Source organism: Triturus cristatus, chromosome 11 (assembly GCF_964204655.1).
Source record: "Triturus cristatus chromosome 11, aTriCri1.1, whole genome shotgun sequence".
Classification (NCBI taxonomy): Eukaryota; Metazoa; Chordata; class Amphibia; order Caudata; family Salamandridae; genus Triturus; species Triturus cristatus.
Genome location: NC_140594.1, coordinates 149,894,753 through 149,915,832, shown reverse-complemented (window position 1 = coordinate 149,915,832; position 21,080 = coordinate 149,894,753). Strand labels below are relative to the sequence as shown.

The window sequence follows — 21,080 nt, the reverse complement described above, 5'->3', positions numbered from 1 at the left end:
GTGCATAAAACTAAGGCCCTGAAAGGGAGTCCCTTACTCTAGAAGTCAGTTCACATAACTGGGAGGATGTGTGGGGTGGTAAGAAATCCATAACTAATAGGTCTCTTACAGATATATCATTACCGAAGGTAAGTAACTTGTTCATCTGAAAGAGACAATTAGTTACGGATTCCTTACCTCAGAATAGATACCCCAGCAATACCAACCCCGGAGGTGAGTCTGCGAACCAAGTTCACACCAGGAAGTCCTGAAGAACGTTGCCGCTAAAGAAGCCATCTCTCCGGACTTGGCTGTCCAGGCAGTAATGATCAGTGAACGTGTGCAATGAAGCCCAAGTGGCTGCCTGGCCGAAGTCATGAAGGGGGACTCCACGTCCCAAAGCAGTAATGGTTACCGCCGCACTGGTAGAATGGGCGCGCAACCCTACTGGTGGTTCCTTTTTCACCAAGGAATAACAAGTTTTAATGCAAAGAACGACCCATTGGGAGATGGTTCGTTTTTGCACGGCCTGACCTTTCGTGGTGCCCACATAGCCAACAAAGAGCTGATCTTCCACCCAGAATTGTTTTGTGCAATCCAGATATAATGAGAGCACACATTTTGGATATCTCCTCCTCTTTAGAAGGTTGCGGGGGCAGAAAGAAGGTGGGCAAATTGATGGTCTGTTATGTGGAAAGAGGTAACCACTTTGGGAAGAAAAGAAGGTTGAGTTCGAAGGAGAACCTTGTCCGGATGAACAGTTAGGGAAGGAGGTTTTGAAGAAAGAGCATGAAGCTCACTCACCCTGCAAGCAGAGGGGATGGCCACCAAAAAAGCAGTTTTAGGTCAAGAGTTTGAGAGGACAATTATGTAGCGGAACGAAAGGAGCACACATAAGGTAAGACAGGTTCAAGTCCCACTGGGGCTTTACGAAAGGAATGGGAGGGAAATGGTGAGTAATGCCCTTAAGGAAGCGATTTACAATAGGGGACTTGAAAAGAGAAGGTTGACCAGGACGGTGAAGAAAGGGCGAAAGATACCCTTTAAGCAGAGCCCGCATATGCAACCTGGCATGATCAACCAGCAGGGTGCAGGAGGCCATGAGGCCCAGCAGCCTCAGGGTCAGTCTCACCAAAATCCGGTATAGAGGCTGGAACATCGGTATCATAGCCCAAATATCCCAGACTCGCTCTTCAAGAGGATAGGCCCGAAACTGTGCTGTGTCCATAACCGCTCTGATGAAAAGGAGCTTCTGAGAAGGGTTCAGGTGCGACTTTGGCACGTTCTCTATAAACTTGCCTTAGTCACACCTGACTCCTTCTCAGACGCTCTCTTTCATCTGAGCTGTTCTAGACACAGTGCAGTTTCGGGCCTATCCAACCGAGCAGCGTGTCCAGAATATTCAGTATATGATTCCGATGTTCCAGCCTATTTTCTGGATTTCGGTGAGACTGACTGAGGCTGTAGGGCCTCGTGGCCTCCTGCATCCTTTTGATAAAGCATACCAGGTGACAGATGAGGGCTCTGCAGTGGGACCTGAAGTTCCAACGGGCACAGCATTGAGTAAATCTCAACATCATGTTCCAGATCTCAGAAGAAACTGCTAGGGATCTGCAGTCGTGGTTGACGAACCACAATGGATCAACGGCAGACCCCTCTCCCTTCCTCAACCAGAGTTCACAGTTGTGACAGATGCATCACTTCTGGGATGGGGCGGCCATCTGGAAGAGGTGGAGATCGGGGGACACTGGTCTCCAGCAAAGTCGGGGCTCCATATCAATTTGTTGGAGCTTTAAGCAATTCGGCTGGCAATGAAGGCATTCCTTCCCTCTGTCAAGGGGAAGTTAGTGCAGTGCAGGTGTTCACGGACAACACCACCGCCATGTGGTACTGCAACAAGCAGGGTGGGTGGGTGGGGTCATGGACCCTTTGTCGAGAGGCCCTGCGTCTCTGGACGAGGCTGGGACAGCAGGGCAAAACTCTGCTGGTTCAACATCTGGCAGGTTCTCTGAACGCCAAGGCGGAAAAACTCAGCAGTCGATGCCTAGCAGATCACGAATGGCATCTCCAATTGAAGGCAGCACAAGGTCTCTTTCAGCAGTGGGGAGAACCTTGGTCAGATTTGTTCACCTCCGAAGAGAATGTGCAGAGTCATCAATACTGCACACTCGAGTTTACAAGGTGGCTATCGCTTGGTGACGCCTTTCGCCGCGAGTGCAGTTCAGGCCTGCAGAATGCCTTTCTGCCCATACCACTCCTGCCCACAGTTCCGAAGAAGATCTGGAGTGACCGGGCCCAAGTAATTCTTGTGGCTCAGGACTGGGTGAGGAGAGTCTGGTATCCAGAGCTTCTGAAAATGAGCATCGATCCTCCGATAAGGCTGCCCCTTCAGGAGGATCTTCTGTCGTAGCAGCAGGGGAGGGTTCTCCACTCGAACCATATGTGCAAATTGAGGGGTGGCAGTTGATGGTGTTTGACCTTCCTCTCGATGTATGTAATATCTTGGCGACAGCCCTCTAAGATGGTATACGCCTGCCATTGGCAGAAGTTTGTATTATATTGGACAGAAATGTCTATTGACCCTCTTTCTGCCTCTCTTTCCACTGTCCTTTTATTCAATCTAATGCTTGCCCAACAGGGCTCTGCTTTGGGAACTCTCAAAGGTTATCTTTCTGCTCTGTCTACTTTTTTGCAGCTGCCACACCAACTCTCTCTTCAAGTCTGCAATTATAAAAAGGTTTATAAAGGGGCGGGTGCTCATGTTCGTGCCCATGTCCATTGTTATGCCGCAGTGGAACCTTAATTTGGTCCTCACTCACCTTATATGTGCTCCCTTCAAGCCTTTACACAACTGTCCCTTCCGGCTGCTTACCATCGAAACAGCCTTTTGCACAAGTTACTTACCTTCGGTAACGATATATCTGTAAGAAACATTAGCTAGTTAGATTCCTTACCTTAGCATATCCCCAGGCGTCAGGCTGGCTTTGGAAAGATTTTTCGTCAGCAATACCGTTACGCGTCGCTAGGCGTCGTCTGCGGCTCCGCGTCCATCATCGGCGTCGTGATCCCCGGGATGACGGAGTATTTAGACGCTGCCCTCGCGTGCTGACGTGAGCTCTGTACATAGCTTTCGCGCCAGGAACACAGAACCGTGCAAGAAACCGACACTGGTGCCAAGAAACTAGGGCCCTGAAAGGGATGACCTTAACCCTAGATATCAGTACGCAGAACGGGGAGGATGGGTGGGGCGGTAATGAATCTAACTAACTTATGTTTCTTACAGATATATCGTTACCGAAGGTAAGTAACTTGTACATCTGAAAGAAACACGTTAGTTAGATTCCTTACCTTAGAATAGATACCCCAGCAATACCAACCCCGGTGGTGGGTCTGCGAACCAAGATCACACCAGGAAGTCGTGGAGAACGGAACGGCCATAGAAGCCATCTCTCCGGACTTGGCAGTCCATGCAGTAATGCTTGGCAAATGTGTGCAGCGAGGCCCACGTTGCTGCCTGACAAATGTCCTGCAGAGGGACTCCTCGTCCCAAGGCAGTAGTGGAATGGGTCCTCAGCCCCACAGGAGGATCCTTCTTAGCCAAGGAATAACAGGCCTTAATGCACAAAACGACCCACTGAGAGATGGTCCACTTGTGCACTGCCCGCCCCTTCTTAGCGCCCACGTAGCCAACAAAGAGTTGGTCGTCCACCCGGAACTGTTTGGTGCGGTCCAGATAGAAGGAGAGCGCACGTTTTGGGTCCAGGCGGTGGAGCCTCTCTTCCTCTTTCGAGGGATGCGGAGGTGGAGAGAAGTGGGCAAGGTAACTGACTGGCCGATGTGAAAGGCAGTAACCACCTTAGGAAGAAAAGGACGAGTCCTTAGAACAATTTTGTCCGGATGGACAGAGCGGAAAGGAGGTTTAGAAGAAAGAGCCTGGAGCTCACTCACTCGTCTGGCAGAGGTGATGGCAACCAGGAAAGCAGTCTTGAGAGTCAGAAGACGAAGAGGACAGTTATGAAGTGGCTCAAAAGGTGCGCACATCAGATAGGCTAACACCAGTCCCACTGAGGAATTACAAAGGGGACAGGAGGAAACATGTGAGTAATGCCTTTTAAGAATCTATTAACAGGGAACTTGAAAAGAGAAGGCTGATCCGGAAGCCGTAAGAAGGCAGAAACAGCTGAAAGATATCCCTTGATGGTGTTCAGAGCAGAGCCCTGCTGGGCCAGGGAAAGAAGAAAGAGGAGAACCTCAGAAAGAGGGGCGGAAAGGGGATCCATAGCCTTTGCTGTGCACCATGCCACAAATTTGTTCCACCTGCAGGCATATACCGTTTTAGTGGAGGGACGCCTGGCTGCCAGAATGACATCACAGACTTCAGGCAAGTCAAATGGCATCAACTGCTGCCGCTCAATCTCCACGTATGGAGGTGGAGGCTGGACAGGTTCGGGTGGAGGACCGTCCCCTGCTGCTGTGACAGAAGGTCATCCTGAAGAGGCAGTCGGACCGGGGAACCAGAAAGTAGTGGGAATAACAACCCCGTCTTACTTCTCGGCCAGGAACGCGCTTGATTACCCCCTAGGCCAAGAGGGCCGTAACCTCCTCCTGCAGAAGTTGCAAGTGATCCCCCGACATGTGGTGGTACTGCGGTGGCATGGCTGGAGGAGTCTCCTCGAAGGGGAGGGAGTGGCCCCTTCGGACGATTTGCAGCACCCACCTGTCCGACGTGATGGTATGCCAGTGGAGCAGGTGATGGCGAACTCTGCCTCACACTGGCGTGGAATGGGCCTGAAAGGTTGGACTAGGAAGGCTTTGAGGCAGATGCTGCGGGAGCAGATGTGGACTGACTGGCTCTCTGTCTCCCTGCTCCGCCACGGCGGACTCCACATCTGCGACCGCATTGAGGCTGGTTCTGCGGCCTGTGGCTGGACGGACATGCGGGGGCGCCCCTTCCTTGGCCATGAAAGGGGCGAAAAGCGAAAGTTTGTGGGCGTGGGGCCGAGGCCATCGAAGTGCAAGTCCACGAGGGTGCTCTGGACATCCCCTGAAAAATTTCTGGAACTCAGCTAGGCGTGACGACGAATCGCCACCGTCGTCGCACTCGCTCTACCCAGCGAGTCCGTTGTGTCAAGTCCACATCGAATGGAGTACCGTGCTGCATTCAGCCCCTTAGCAAGAGCCTGGGCGAGCCGTGTCCTGGCCTCCTCCGGACACTGGGGCAGCACGTCCACCACCGTATCTCACAAGGAGTGGGTATAACGGTCCAAACGGCACGCGGTATTAATGGACCGCAACCCCGAACTGAGGGAGGAAAACAGTTTCCTCCCAAACTACTCCAACCTTTTAGATTCCCGATCCGGAGGAGCAGACGGGAAGTCAGTCTGGGACGTAGAGTCCTGGATAACCAGACTCTCAGGGGTGGGGTGTACCGACAAAGCTGGGGTCGCCTGAAGCAGAATAAGTTGCACGCTCCTCCGTAGCCACGGAAGGAGGAGAGATGAAGCCAGTGTCAGGCGAAGTGTCGAGACCACTGGCAACCCCCAGCTCGTCTGCCCAGTCCTAACTTAACTGGCACTGCTGTGCCAGAGGGTCCTCAAACCCCTTCCAGTCCTCCCCTTCATCCGTCTTACAGGTAGAAAGGACAGAGCCGGGTGGTAGATGAAATGCTCATCCATCGGTGCTGGAGACGGCGCCAGGCGGCGTCGTTCCGACGCCGGACCCGGGCTGAAACTAGGGACGGCGTCGTCCGAAGACGGCGCCGGGGGCGGCACCATAGGGGTCGGCGCTGGCAGAGGGGTCGTAAGGCGAACTGGCGACGACCGGGATCCAGGCCTGGATCCCACGGGGACCTGCGGCGTCGGGATCGAAGTTGACGACAGCGCCACCGGCTCGCTAGGCCTCCCAGTCAGACCTGCGGGGCCCGGAGGCATGCCGGCAGGCCTCGATGGCGGAGCAAGACTCCTCATGGACACGAGGAAGTCCCGAATCTCGCCCAGAGTCACCCGAACCCTCAGCCGAGTCGCGCGAGAGGGGAGTCAGAAGAGCGATGTCGCTTCTTCGACTTCTTACTGTGCCTCGACTTACCTGAATGCGAGCACTTCGAACCCAATGAGCGGTGATGACTTCAGCTCCTCGACCGGGACCTCGAGCGGCGCGGAGCCGACTGCCGGATCTCGAGGAGCTTGCGGGACCGCTCCCGTCTAGCCTTCGAGGTCAAGGCCCGGCAGTCGGGCACGACTTGTCATCATGGTCGGCCCCAAGGCAGTAGAGACACCGACGGTGGGGGTCGGTAACCGATATCAGTCGGTGACAGGCGTCACACGGCTTGAACCCGGGCATCCCTACTGGCACAAAGTCAAGGTCGACTCGAAAGAATAGACCAAAAAAGTCCAAAAAGTTAGTCAAAAAGTGACTAAGGGTATGCTCTTCCCGGATCTGCGCTTACTGGCACGGAGAAAAGAAGAACTGACGTCAGCGCGCGATGGCGGCGTCTATGTACTCCGACGGCGTCATCCCGGCGATCATGACGCCGACGACGGACGCGGAGCCGCAGACGATGCCTAGCGACGCGCAAGGGTATTGTTGACGAAAAATCTTTCCGGATCCAGCCTGATGCCTGGGGATATTCTAAGGTAAGGAATCTAACTAACATGTTCCTTTCAGATTAGTGGCGATTACATCTGCCAGGAGGGTGAGTGAGTAGCAGGCGTTATCTTGCATGCCTCCCTACATGTTGTCTTTTCTGGACAAAGTGGTGCTTCGCACCCGTGCATTATTCTTGCCAAAGGTTATGACCACATTCTAACTGGGTCAATCCATCACGCTGCCCACCTTCTTTGCTTCCCCACATCCCTCTAAGGAAGAGAAGCGTCTCCACCGACTGGACCCAAAAAGAGAGTTGTTCTACCTTGACCGCATAAGAGAGTTTGGGGTGGACGACCAACTCTTTGTGGGGTACATGGGAACAAAGAAGGGGCAGGCAGTGCAGAAAAGGACCATCTCTCACTGGGTCGTTTTCTGCAATAAGATCTGCTATGCCTTGGCTAAGAAGCAGCCCCCTGAGGGATTAAGGGCCCATTCCAACATGGGGAAGGCTGCGACTACGGCCTTGGCTCGGGGTGTCCCGATCCTTGATATCTGTCAGGCGCCAACACACGTTACTTACTTGTGTAACCAAATATCTGTAAGAGACATTAGTTAGTGATAGATTCCTTACCTTAGAATATCCCCAGGCATCAGACTGGATCTGGAAAGTTTTCGTCAGCAGTACCCCTGTGCGTCGGTAGGCGTTGCTGTGCGGCTCTACGTATGTCGCTGGCGTCGTAGCCGCCGAGATGACATCGGAGCTACTTAGACGCGTCCTCGCACGCTGACCTCAGTTCTGTACACAACTTTTATGCACCAGGAGCGCAGAGCCATGCCAGAGACCGACTACTGGTGCAATAGAACCAGGGCCCTAAAAGGGATGACCTGAACCCAAGAGAACAGTTCGCAGAACGGGGGGGGATGGGCGGGCAGTAAGGAATCTATCATTAACTAATGTCTCTTACAGATATATTGTTACACAAGTAACTTGTGCATCTGAAGGAGACACGTTAGTGATACATTCCTTACCCGAGAATACATACCCAAGCAATACCAACCCCGTTGGTGGGTCTGCGAAGTTAGATTACACCAGAAAGTCACAGAGAACCGAACGGCCAAAGAAGCTGTCTCTCCTGACCTGACTGTCAAGGCAATAGTGCTTAGTGAAAGTATGCAACGAGGCCCAAGTGGCTGCCTGACAGATGTCTTGCAGGGGGACACCTAGTCCCAATGCTGTAGTAGCTGCTGTCGCCCTGGTAGAATGGGCACGCAGCCCAACCGGAGCTTCCTTTTTAGCCAGAGAGTAACAGGCTTTAATGCACAAGACAACTCATCGGGAGTTCGCTTGTGCACAGCTCGGCCTTTCTTGGCGCCCACGTAGCCAACAAAGAGCTGGTCATCCACCCGGAACTGTTGTGTGCGGTTGAGATAGAACGAAAGAGCACGTTTTGGGTCCAATGGTGGAGCCTCTCCTCTTCTCTTGAAGGGTGCGGAGGCGGAAAGAAAGTGGGCAGAGTGACAGTTTGCCCTAGATGAAAGGCAGAGACTACTTTTGGTAGAAAGGAGGGACGCGGTTGAAGCACAACCTTGTCCGGATGAATCGCCAGGAAAGGAGGTTTACAGGAAAGAGCTTGGAGCTCACTCACCCGCCAAGCGGAGGTGATGGCCACCAGGAAGACAGGTTTCAAAGTTAATAGCCGCAAAGGACAGTTATGAAGAGGCTCAAAGGGAGCGCATATCAAGTATGTGAGAACCAGGTTCGAGTCCCACTGAGGCATTACAAACTGAATAGGAGGGAAAAGGTGAGTAATGCCTTTGAGAAACGGATTGACAACAGGGCACTTGAAAAGAGAGGGCTGATCAGGCAGCTTTAAGGCTGAAAGAGCAGAAAGGTAGCCCTGATAGTGTCCAGAGCAGAGCCCTGCTGGGCCAAAGAGAGAAGGAACAATAGGACCTCAGAAAGAGGGGCAGAAAGAGGATCTACAGCTTTCGCTGTACAACATGCCACAAATTTTTTCCACCGACAGGCGAATACAGTTTTAGTGGAGGGACGCCTGGCTGCCAGAATCACATTACAGACTTCAGGAGGCAAGTCAAATGGCATCAACTGCTGCCGCTCAATCTCCACGCATGAAGGTGGAGGCTGGACAGGTTCGGGTGGAGGACCGTACCCTGTTGCTGCAACAGAAGATCCTCCCGAAGATGAAGAGTAGCTCAGGATACCAAACTCTTCAAGTCTAGTCCGGTGCCACAAGAATGACTTGGGCCCGGTCGCGTCTGGTCTTCTTCAGCACTCTGGGCAGAAGTGGTAAAGGCGGAAAGGCGTACAATAGACCGCAACTCCACTCACGATGGAAAGCATCTCCAAGCGAGTGCGGCCTTGGAAACTCCAACGCGCAGAACTGCTGACATTGTGCGTTCTCTTCGGTGGCGAATAGATCTAACCAAGGTTCTCCCCACTGCTGAAAGAGACCTTGTGCCACCTCTGAGTGAAGACACCATTCGTGATCCAACATGTACTTGCGGCTGAGTTAGTCCGCCCTGGCGTTCAGGGTACCTGCCAGGTGTTGAACCACCAAGGAAATGCCTTGATGTTCCAGCCACGTCCAGAGACGTAAAGCCTCCTGACATAGGGTCCACAAGCCCACACCGCCCTACTTGTTGCAGTACCACATGGCAGTGGTGTTGTCTGAACACCTGCACTACTCTCCCCTTGACAGAGGGAAGGAATGCTTTCAGTGCAAGTAGGATGGCCCTGAGCTCCAAAAGGTTGATCTGGAGCTTGGACTCCGCCATAGACCAGAGGCCTCTGATCTCCGCCTCTCCCATGTGGCCGCCCCATCCCAGGAGGGATGCGTCCGTCACTACTGTGTGCTCCGGTTGGGGAAGGGAGAGGGATCTGTTGCTGACCCAACGTTGGTCCGTGAGCCACCACTGCAAGTCTTGTGCAGTGCCCTCGAGATCTAGACGTAGTCGGACAGGTTTCCCCGATGCTGTGTCCATTGGAAACTCAGGTCCCACTGCAGAGCCCGCATATGCTATCTGGCATGATAGATCAGCAGGATGCAGGAGGCCATGAGGCCCAGCAGCCTCAGGGTCTTCCTGACCGGAACCCAGGACAAGGGCTGAAAGATCGGAATCATAGCCCGAATGTCCCGGACTCGCTTTTCGGGAGGATAAACCAAAAACTGCGCCGTATCCAGAACCGCTCCGATGAAGAGGAGCTTCTGAGAGGGAATCAGGTGCGACTTTGGCACGTTGATGGAAAACCCCAGCAAATGCAGGAGGTTGGCCGTAGTCTGGAGGTGGGAGATGACTGCCTGGGGCGAGCCCGCCTTCAGCAGCCAGTCGTCGAGATAGGGGACGACTGAAACCCCTGATCTGCGCAGACGAGCTGCGACCACCGCCATCACTTTCGTGAACACCTGAGGGGCGCTGGTAATGCCAAAAGGGAGCACGGCGAACTGAAAGTGCTCGTGGCCCACCGAGAACATTAGGTAACGCCGGTGAGCTGGCAGGATGGGGATATGAAAATAAGCATCCTGCAAGTCCAACGCTACCAGCCAGTCTTGCGAGTCTAGGGCAGACAAGACCGGAGCAAGCATGAGCATCTTGAACTTCCGGAGGTATATGATAGGGAGCAGACCGTTGTCCTTCTTTGGAACCAGGAAGTAGCGGAAGTAACAACCACGACCTACTTCTGGCGTCGGAACACACTCGATGGGCCCCCTTGGCCAAGAGGGCCGCAACTTCCTGCTGGAGAAGTGCCAGGTGATCCCCCGACATGCGGTGGTACTGAGGTGGCATGGCTGGAGGGGTAGACTCGAAGGGGAGGGAGTAGTCCCTTCGGACTATCTGCAGAACCCACCTGTCTGAAGTGATGGTGCGCCAGTGGGGGAGGTGATGGCGAATCCTGCCGCCCACTGGCGTCTGGTGGGCCTGAAACACTGGACTAGGAAGGTATTTAGGTGGTGGATTGACCAGCTCGCTGGCCTCGGGACGCACCACGGCGGGCCCCACAACTGCGGTTGTGCTGAGACTGCGGCTGCGCTGGCCGGCGGTTCAGAAAGGATCGCGCTTAGGAGCCTTGTCCCTGACCTTGAAAGGAGCGAAAAGCAGACCCCGAGGGGGTGCGTGTGGTGGCGAGACCTAAGGACTGGGCCGTAGCCAAAGAGTCCTTAAAGCATTCCAGGGTGCTATCCGCCTTGTCACTAAAGAGGCGTGTGCAATCAAAGGGCATGTCCAACAAAGTATTCTGGACATCCCCAGAGAAGCCAGTAGTTCCGAGCTAAGCGTAAAAGCGGAGCGCCACTGCTGTGGAAAGTGCCCTGCCGAGGGAATCGGCCGTGTCAAGTCCTCAATGGATAGTGAATTCAGCAGCATCTCTCCCCTCGGTAATGGCTTGGGAGAGCACCGCCCGAGCTTCCACAGGGCACTGAGGCAGCACCTGTGCCACAGTGTCCCACACAGAATGTGAATAGCGGCCCAACAGGCACGCAGTATTCACCGCCCGCAATCCGGAACTGGCAGAAGTGAAAATCTTTTTCCCAAATTGCTCCAGTTTCTTAGATTCCTTGTCCGGAGGAGCAGAAGGGAATGCGCTCGGAGAGGCAGAGGCCTGGACAACAAGACTCTGCGGCGTCGGGTGTTGTGTGAGAAAGCCGGGGTCGCCCGGCGCCAGGCGATGGCGGCGTGCCACATCCTTATCCACAGCAACCCCTGTGTTAGGTTTGTTCCAGGTGCTCAACAGGATGTCAGTAAGTGCGTCGCTGAAGGACAGCAGCGGCTGTGTTGAGAAATCCAGATCGCCTGGACCTTCCATATCACCCTCCCATTCCGGCTCATCATCGCATTGAGCTGCGAGAGGGTCCTCGGACCCCTCCCAGTAATCCTCTTCGTCCACCGGCTGTTGAAGAGGCCGATAAGGACAAGGTGCCCGGGGAAATGGGATAAACTTCCCACCAGGAATGAGAGGCCAGAGGCGCCGCAGGTTATCGGACTGGCGTAGCCGGGGCCAAAAGCGGCGGCACGGGGGCAGAACCACCCCACGGCTCCACGGGGCCCGAAGGCGCTCCAGAGGGATCCGACGTGGGATACAAAAGGGCGCATGGCCAACAGGAAAACCTGTATTTCTTCCTGCGTCGCGTGCGGGCCCAGGAAAGGTGGGTAGGCCGCAGGCAACAACGGAGGCTCCACCGGAGCCGCGGGGGAGTGACCACCTGCCACCTCCACCGTGTCCCGCGACCAGTGAGGGGTAGATGAAGAGCGACGTCGCTTCTCTGAATTTTTATGGAGCCTTGACTTACCTGTCCCCAAGTCCGACGAGCGATGGTGTCAGCTTCGCGACTGGTCCCTCAATCGGCGCGGAACCGAGTGCCGGGCCTCCAACAACTTTCGGGAACGCTTCCGCAAAGCTTTCGGTGCCATGGTCCGACAATCGGGGCACGCCTCGGGGTCATGGGCGTGCCCCAAGCAGAAGAGACGCACGCTGTGCGGGTCCGCCACCGACATGTTCCGACGGCAGGTCCTACAGGGCTTAAACCCGGGCATCCCTACTGCACCAGGAGTCGTGTACTCGACAAAACAAGAGAAACAAGTTCTCAAAAACCAAGTTAAAGTTATAACTAGGAGTACCGCTCTCTCTCGGGTCTGCGCTTGCTGGCGCGGAAAAAGAAAGAACAAACAACAGCGCGCGTGGGCGCGTCTAAGTAGCTCCGACGACGTCATCTCGGCGGCTACGATGCCAGCAACGTACGCGGAGCCGCAGGACGACCCGACGCCTACCGACGCGCAGGGGTACTGCTGACGAAAACTTTCTGGATCCAGTCGGACGCCTGGGGATATTCTAAGGTAAAGACTATCACTAACATGGCTGTTTCAGATATGGGCATCTTTGCACTGGTTTACAAAGCACTACTGCCTGGATGGTCAGGTCCTCTAGGACGGGCATTTTGCATATGGCTGGGTCCAAACGGGAATGGCATGGTGAGCAAAAAAACGGTGGATTTAGGCCAAGATCTCTGTACTGGGGTGAACGTACGACATTGTTCTGCATTCTGTCCATCAATTGTTGTTTTGTGCTCTTAAACACCATGGCATAAGAGGCCCCCTCCTCTGTAGCGACAGTTGGTGGAGAGAGCATACCAGTATCCGGAGAAGTGTCCAGCCCACTGGTTTCCCCAAATTCCCCATACCAGTCCAATTGCTCTGCAGAGTCATCCTGGTATTCCAAAGGGTCCATAGATACCTCCTATTCCTCTCCCGAGCCCATCATCCTCAAAGTGTTCAGGCGACAAAATAGGACCACTGGGTTCAATCGGCGCTAAAATCTGCGTCGAGCGGCATTGTTATGACTCCGTGTCGTCGGGGATAAAGATGGGGCTGGCACCGTCGGCACAGACTACGGGTCTGATGCCGGAGGAGGTCGCAATGGTATGACCGGCGTCGACCCGGATCCCTGAGACCTCCACCAGTGCCGTGGCTGAAGCGGACCGTGTCGAACCTGATGGGGCCCCTTCTGACCCCGCGGATCCAGGGGGCTCACCAGAAGGGTCGGCTGACTAAAATACATGGGGCAGGGCCTCATAAAACTAATTTGAGCGCGGGTCGCTCCGGCTCCCAGAAAGGGAGGGAAGCGTGAAGTTTACCCTGGCTCCGGCTCCGCAGAACAGTACCTTCAGCGTCAGTGCTCCTTACCTCTTTCGTCAACAGGTGACAGCCGAGGTGAAGATGAAGTCCGCTTGGACTTCTTCTTGGGCCTCTTCCCCTAGTATCCCGAAGACCTTGAGTGGGATGAAGGGGACTTTGGGCTCTGGGAGCGTTCCCGCAATTACCTCTTCTTCAATCGAGGCCTTGCGGAGACTTGCTGGACGGTGTCAACTGCCGGGCCACTCCTGCAAGGCCTTCGGAGCCATAGCTCGACAGTCCGAGCATGACTTTGAATCACCGTCGCACTCGAGACACCAGAGGTAAACTAGGTGGGGGTCGGCAACAGATATCATGCGGAGACAAGCATCACATGGCTTGAACCCAGTTTCCTCGAAGACCTCGCACACACAGAATTATTTTTTCCAGTTAGACAAAAGTTGTGGAAAAAAAGACCGGCAAAAACCATCAGCGGGGTAGCTTATCGTGGATCGGCGCGACCTGGAGCAGAAATAAAAGGAGTAACATCCACACGCCTGGGTGGCGACTATAGGTACAGCGGCATCATAGCCGTCGACGTCACGCAGAGCCGAATGGAGTCACCTGACGGCGCGTGCAAGGGCTATTGCTCAGCAAAAGTTTCCGGAACCAGCCTGACGCCTGGGAATTCAAAGGTAAGGAATCTGCAGCTAGAAGTCTATCAGATGAAATGGTTCTTTCAATGTGCACACACAAAGGTCAGAAGCAACTAACGCGTTTCTACATTTTAGAAAAGCTTGTGCTCTGACGAGGGAAAGATCTTTGACCGTATTTAAATGTTATTTTAGTATGTCTCGTGGACAACCATAACCCTAGATGGAACAACCCAGCAGGCCAAGGACCAAGTACTGTGGGGTCTTGGGTTATCCTTTGAATACACCCCTGCCATTCCTTAATGGAATGATCCTTTTCCTAATAATATTCCCATTTGCCAAAACAAGTAACTTTTATAGGTTAACTATGGTGGGTATGTGCACATTATTTCCTCCAAAACCTCTCAGCTACTCCTCATACTTCACGTTTGCTGAAAGAATTACATTGCACACATCCAACACTTCTACACAATACAAAGGTTCTCCTCATACACACCACTCTAAATAAACCCTCCATCAAACATAAAAAGTAGCTATTTATGACTATTTTGGACAGCAGTGAAGTCTCACATGCGTTAAGAGTATGATAACTAGTGCTAACATTTTGAACATTTCAAAAAGTATAAATAATGAATATACTTACCAATATGCATGTGTACAAGTATCAGCTGAAGAGTCATACTGTTCAGTCCAATGAGGTCGGACGTCCTCAGACGGTACCTGCCAAACAAACACTACATTTGTATGTTTTATTACCATTCAATCACATTATCAACTTGTTAAGTCTCAACCTACAATACACCAACGACTAAATCAAACAACCACAAAATAAAATACAAGTGCATTTTTGTACCTTTCTTGCAACAATTGCTTTTTCACGCAGTACATTTTTATTCACCAAGTTTTGTTTATTTTTCTTCCCAAAAAAGTGTAACAAAACCCCAATTTTAATGAATTGTCACATGATTAATATGTTTCACAAACTATTTCTATGTGAAAATAAAACAAAATGGGTAACTTAGCTAGATATGTTATTATCTTTGTATAGTGGAAGACGGACGTGTGTCTCCCTTAAGGAAGCACACTCCACACCAGTATCCTATCTAGAACTCCATGGAAAATGCTCCAGTTCTTGTATGGTGGCTTGGAAACCTGCCAAAAATGCAATTAACTTCTATACTTCCAATAAGTGGTAGGGTGGTTTAAGATTTTAGGTGAGATTGTAGAAGACAGAATCACAGTAAGAAACTTTTCTTTCTCCTTCAAGAAATCTCAATTGATATAAGCATAAAATAGAGTGGCAATCAAAATCCATTGAAAATGTGCTGGAAGAAATGAGAAAATATCATGCTCTACCCACAAAGGTCCAGCAGAGGTTTCGGTCAAAGAACGTTGGGGCTCCACCCCCTTTACGTTTACAGCAAAAACGTCAACCATAGCAATGATAAAAAAATTTTAATTAAAAAAATACACACTTGTAAGTTGCTAGAACTGGGGGCACTGGCAGTCTCACTCACCGCGTTGTTGCTTCGATTGAAAATAACACTAGTGCAGACACATGACTCGCTGCACTTTCACTACTTTCTCTTGCGTTGCTCCCCCTGGGTGGGCTAAAATTCTGAGTATTTGCCGGACTGACAATCTCACAGGCCTGTGAGGTTATGAGCTAGGCAAAGACTGAGCATCAAGGCCCAGTAGTCTCCACCCCCTGACAATGTGGGGGGAAAGTTAGCCCCAGGCTTTTCAGATGCAAGCCCTCTAGCGCTAAGCCTTCACGTCAATCAAGGAGTGGCGAGCATGGTGACCCCACCCTTTCCCAACTCGTCACAGGCGAGAAATCGAGTCTATGCAGGCTGCTTCCGGCACATGAGTTGGAGCTGGATGCCATTTTAGCTGTGGTGTGTCTGAGTGTTCGGACGTAAGAGTTACTTACCTTCGGTAACGATGTATCTGGTAGAGACGATTCTAGCCGCAGATTCCTTCACTTAGAATTATCCCCAGGCGTGAGACTGGATCCAGAAACTTTTTGCCACAGCATCCCTGTGTGCTGGGGCGACATCACACGACTCCGCCCAGGCGTCGTCTGCGTACGTGACGTCAGCGAGGTCACGAGACCTGCCACGGCGCGCCCACGTCAGTTTTCTTCAGAGAACTTTTCCGCACCACAACGTGGAACAACCAGATAAAAAACTGTGGGAGCATGGGAACAGTGTGTGAAGAGCAGAAAAATTGGAAAGAAACGGTGACTAACACCACCACCAGGGTAGTGCCAACACCGCAGACCCCAAGGGCAGGGAAAGAAGAACAACAAGCAGAAACCTGCGCAGCCACCCTGCCCTCATATAGACAAACTACCATCCCTGTGCCCCGAAGGGAAGAACAGGCACACGTAGGAAGCCCACCCCCCTCATCCTGAGCAAGGAATGAGACCAGTCCCAAGACAGACCGGGACAACAAACCACCAATCCACCCCAACCTAGAGGGCAACCACCCACAAGGACAAGGACAAGACATGGCCGGAGGACCCTCAACCAGAGGATAGCAATGGAAGGAAGAGAGGGAGGGAGGATAAGGATAGAAGCAATCCCCCACCAAACCTGGAGTAGCCAGAGCAGCAGTGCACCGGCGCACCGAAACCCCATCCTCCAAAGAACCAAGGGAGGAATGAACCGCCCCCTGACGGAGCCACCCGTCAAGAACAAGGAAGGCACTCACAGGAGACACAGCCCCCCACCGGGAGGCGAGTACCGATGACCAACCCAAGGGTCCTCGCAGAATAGGGAAGGAAGGGCGGGCCATGAAGGAATCTGCGGCTAGAATCGTCTCTACCAGGTACATCGTTACCGAAGGTAAGTAACTCGTACATCTGATAGACTACTAGCCGCAGATTCCTTCACGTAGAATAGATACCCTAGCAATACCCCCTGGGAAGGAGGGTCTGCGAAAGGACCCCACCAGCCAAAGCAGAACAGGGGCCCCACAGGGGACCAAATCTGTGGAACAGGCAGGGGAAGCCCCACAAGCAGAACCCCACCGACCCCAAGGGGACGTAGGAGGGAAGGAAGGCTGAAGAGGCTCGTACACTCACAGCAGAGGAACCAAGGGCAAGGACGGAGAGGTCGAAGCACCCCACTCCCCTACAAGGCAACATAGCTTCGCTGAATGCCAAGACAGGAAGACGGAAGAAGAAGAAGCAGCCTAGAGGGCCCAAGGAATCCAAGCAGAAGAAGGCGAGCCCATTCCAGATGGAGAGCAGCCTGCCAGCCAGAACAATGCCGGCAGTCAAGGCCAGAAGCAAGAAGAACAGCCTGAGGCCCCAGGAAGACCAAGGAGGCAGTGCCTGGCAAGGGAGAACACCGGGACATCCCAGACCGCAGAACGGGAGCAGGTAGAGGAGGAGAGGCCCGGGCCACCACCACGAGTGGCCGCGCACACGACCTCAGGAAGCAAAAGCAACCTACGTAAACACCATGGAGAACAGGTACCCGAAGGCGACCAGAACCCTCCAGCAGAGCACAAGCCATATGACAGCTACCATAACCCCACATACGGCACGTCAAGTCCCAATATATGGGAACCTTCTTTGGAAGAACTTCCGCAGCAGAATAAGAAACAAAAGAACCACGGGGAAAGGCAGCAGCCCAAGCAAAGCAGAAGGCCCAATCTCAGGGCCAAGTCTGCGCAACAACTCCTGCAGAACTCACACACAACAAAGGGGCCGACCAGCAGCCAACAATGCCAAAGTCCCAAGGAAGGACGTAAATGGCCAGAAAAACATACTCCGCAACCATAACCGCCGGCCTAAGAAGGCCCAAAGCAACCCTAACTCAGAAGTCACTGAGGAGGGGACGGAGGAGGAGGACAGAGCCCTGCCAAGAGCCTCTGGATGGGGGAGTCGGCCGGGGCATGAAACAACAGACTGCCATCAAATGGGATATCAAGGAGCCTCTCCCGAATATCTTCGGGGAAGACGCCGTCCTGAAGCCAAGCATGACGACAGAGAGCGACTGAGGAAGCCATGGCCCGGCCCAGCGTCTCAGAGAGGTTAAGAGCGGAGCGGAGAATAAACGCCGCAAGATCCCGGCCATCCAAAGCATGGTGCCGCAAATCCACCTGAGCAGACTCCTGGGACGCTGCAGACCCCAGAGACTCAGCCAAGTCCCACAAACAGGAGGAGGCCCTAGCCAGCACACACAAGGTGTTAAGGGCCCGCAGGGCCGCGCTGGGCGAGGCGAAAATGTTGCATCCCCAAGTGTCCAGCCATCGGGCCTCTCTGGATGGCGGAGCCAACAAGGGCGGCAGGGAGGGAAAAGCAGTCTGCAGGAGGGGACTGGCGGGTGAGGGGTGAATGGACAGGCACGCCTGGTCGCGCGGCGTCAGAAGGTTCCAATGCAGAGGCACCGGGTCCCCTGTCAAGGCAGATAGGAGCGAACCTTCAAAGGGAAGCAAGATTTCCCTCCCACCAGAGCCCTGGTGGAGGACCTCCAACAGATGGTCCGCCGGAAAGTGAGCCAACGGTTCACCCATGCGTAGAATGCCCACAGCCGTGGACACCGCATGAGCAAAGGCCGCACCCGCATCCGTAGGGCCCCGCGGTGGAGAAAGCAGCTCCTCTGTGGGCGACGGCTGCAAACTAAGGCGGCTATCCCATAGGTCAAGCGGGGCAGGCAAGGGCCAGACCTGGAAGTCAGGAGGAGCTGAAGAATGAGGGACCTGCCGCTCTTCCGACGAACACCCCTGCCTCAGGAAGGGTGGGGAGCTAACCCTCCGACGCTGGTGAAAAGGACACCACGCGGTGACCAGTCATCGGGGAGGACGATACCAATATGCAGCCAGCCTCTGGAGAAGAAGGTGCGTCCGAAGACAAATCCGCGGTACGACCCCTGCGCGGAGCCATAGAGTCCGCTGCTTGACGCAGGACACCGGCGCCATCCGGCAAGGGACCTCCATGTCACCCCGCACCAGAGACCGGAGAGGGGACCGGAGTAGAGCTGGAGCTGCACCAGCCCCGGGACGATGCCGGCCTGACCCCCACCGAGGCAACAGGATGGGCCCAGGAAGGGGCCCGAAGCCCTCCGCTGGCCCCGGCCCAGAAGGCGGCGAAGGTCGCCCGGCAACCCCTGTGGCGGTGCCAGGGACGATACAACCTCCGACTCGCCCTCCAACGAGGCAGCCGCCTGTGAGGAGGTACGAGGGGGGCCTGGAGAGAGACGAGAAGAGTCCGACCCCGTGGCTCCGCACGGTCCAGCTGCTGCCGGCATCGTAGCGGCATCACCTCGGCCTTAGACAAGACCACCCTGCCAAGGGACCGAGAGGGGCTCGGGGATGCGACCCGAGCCCCGGCGACCGCCTGCGACACCACAGGGACCCCCGCGGGGGTTTGCGGCGAGGCAGAGACGCCGTGGCCTGAAGGAGGTGCCCCAGAGGAGCCGCACCCAAACAGCACCATATCCTCCAAGCCTGGATCCAACCCAGTCGGCATCGGAGCCACCGGCGGCGCTGCGGAAGGCCCTGCGCAAGGTGAGGGATCTGCCGACGCCCCAAGAGGGGAAGGAGGAGGAGGAGACACCAGCGAGGCCTGAAAATCTGCCGCGTACATCTCGAAGCCATCTGCTGAAGCAGACCGAGGGGAGAACGTCGACCAGGATAGACGCGCCGAGAGGAGTTTCATTCTGCGCTCCCGCCGTGACTTCGGCTTCAACTTTTGGCACACCGCACAATCTGCGGTGCCGTGATCCTCCCCAAAACACCACATGCAAATGAGGTGAGGGTCCGTCGCCGACATAAGACGCCCACAAAATGTGCAAGTTTTAAAGCCCGAAGGCATTCGCACACTGTTGCACCAAAAAAGAATGGAAGAAAGGGGGCCTTAAACAGGCCTGCAGCAAGGAATGGATCTGCGTTGCACGCGGAAAAGGAAAAAAAAAACCTGACGTGGGCGTGCCGGGTCGGGTCTTATGTGACCTTGCTGACGTCACGTATGCGGACGACGCCTGGGCGGAGTCGTGTGATGTCGCCCCGTCCCCGGCGCGCAGGGATGCTGTGGCAAAAAGTTTCCGGATCCAGTCTCACGCCTGGGGATAATTCTACGTGAAGGAATCTGCGGCTAGTAGTCTCTATCAGATACATGATTTACCGAAGTCCGGGCTGGCAGTGTCCTTGCACACAGCTCTGCAGGTTTTTGTGGTGACTCAGAGACGTTTTGTGTGTTTGTGAAGGAGTTGGCAGAGTAAGGTTAAAAAAAAGTGAAAGCTGCTGGACCAGGGCCCATTTAGTTTGTTAAAATTGAGCCCGTTTCAGGCTAGCGTCTGTCTGGTCCTGCTGGGATAGAGATGAGTGAGTGCAAAACCAGCTGAACTGGTGTCAGGTGTAATACAGCCCGGTCTGAGACTGCAGGGGGTAGGGAGATGTGCCTAGACCAGGAGGCTAACACACAGGTCAGCATGGACTGGTTAACTGCTGATGCGCAGACACAGGAAAAGGGCGCGCACCTCAGCTGGGCCCGGCAGCCTGGACGGTAAGGAGATGCTCATTAGGGGATGGTTCCATCCCGGTCCGTGAAGGGGACATGCTGGATGGATCAGCTACATAACAGGCCCACTGTCCCAAGGGGTTCTGGCGCTGAAGAGCTCAGCTCGGACACCAAAATAGTGATGGAAGGGGTCAGTGCTGAGTATCCATTGTGAAGATGCAAAGAGTGGCTCCAGAGGATGTTACAGGCCAACAGGGTGCCGGCTCCAAGTTCCACAAATAACCAGAGCCGCACTGAATATAAGGTGCATGGCCCCTATGATTGGAATAGTGTACGTGAGAGTGGAGCAATGGGTACTACGCGACTCCGCCCCGACGTCCTCCGCGGGCGTGACGTCAGTGAGGTCACATAAGCCCCACCCCGGCGCGCTGACGTCAGTTTGCTTCGGAGAACTTTTCCGCGTCACAATGCGGAGCCATCACAACAAAACGGAGGAGAGCATGGGAACAGCATGCGAAAAAAACCAGAGAAACAAAAGGTGAGAAACATCACCAAGTGGCAACAAGGCACCAGAAGGCGACAACAGCAGGCCAGAGCAGGAAAAGAGCAGAGCAGCACTCTGAGGAACAACTGTGCAAGCCAAGGCAAAAGCACAAGGTGGCAGTAAAGCACCAGAAGGCCATAGCAGCGAAGCCATAGCAAGAAAAGCGCAAAGCACCACTCTGTGGAACCACCGCACAAGCCAAGAGCCCTCCTGGAGGCACCAG

The 21,080-nt window shown here is 54.2% G+C and overlaps 1 protein-coding gene across 7 annotated transcripts in view; it reads right to left on the bottom strand.

Annotated features, from left to right (window-relative positions):
- SBNO1 (strawberry notch homolog 1) overlaps window positions 1-21,080 on the bottom strand; it is a 1,282,279-nt gene that overhangs the window by 89,359 nt on the left and 1,171,840 nt on the right. For all 7 annotated transcript variants that reach the window (XM_085634811.1, XM_085634813.1, XM_085634807.1 and 4 more), the window contains one exon: window positions 14,485-14,561. In XM_085634811.1, coding sequence (XP_085490937.1) covers window positions 14,485-14,561 — 77 coding nt within the window. The remainder of the gene's footprint in view (window positions 1-14,484; window positions 14,562-21,080) is intronic.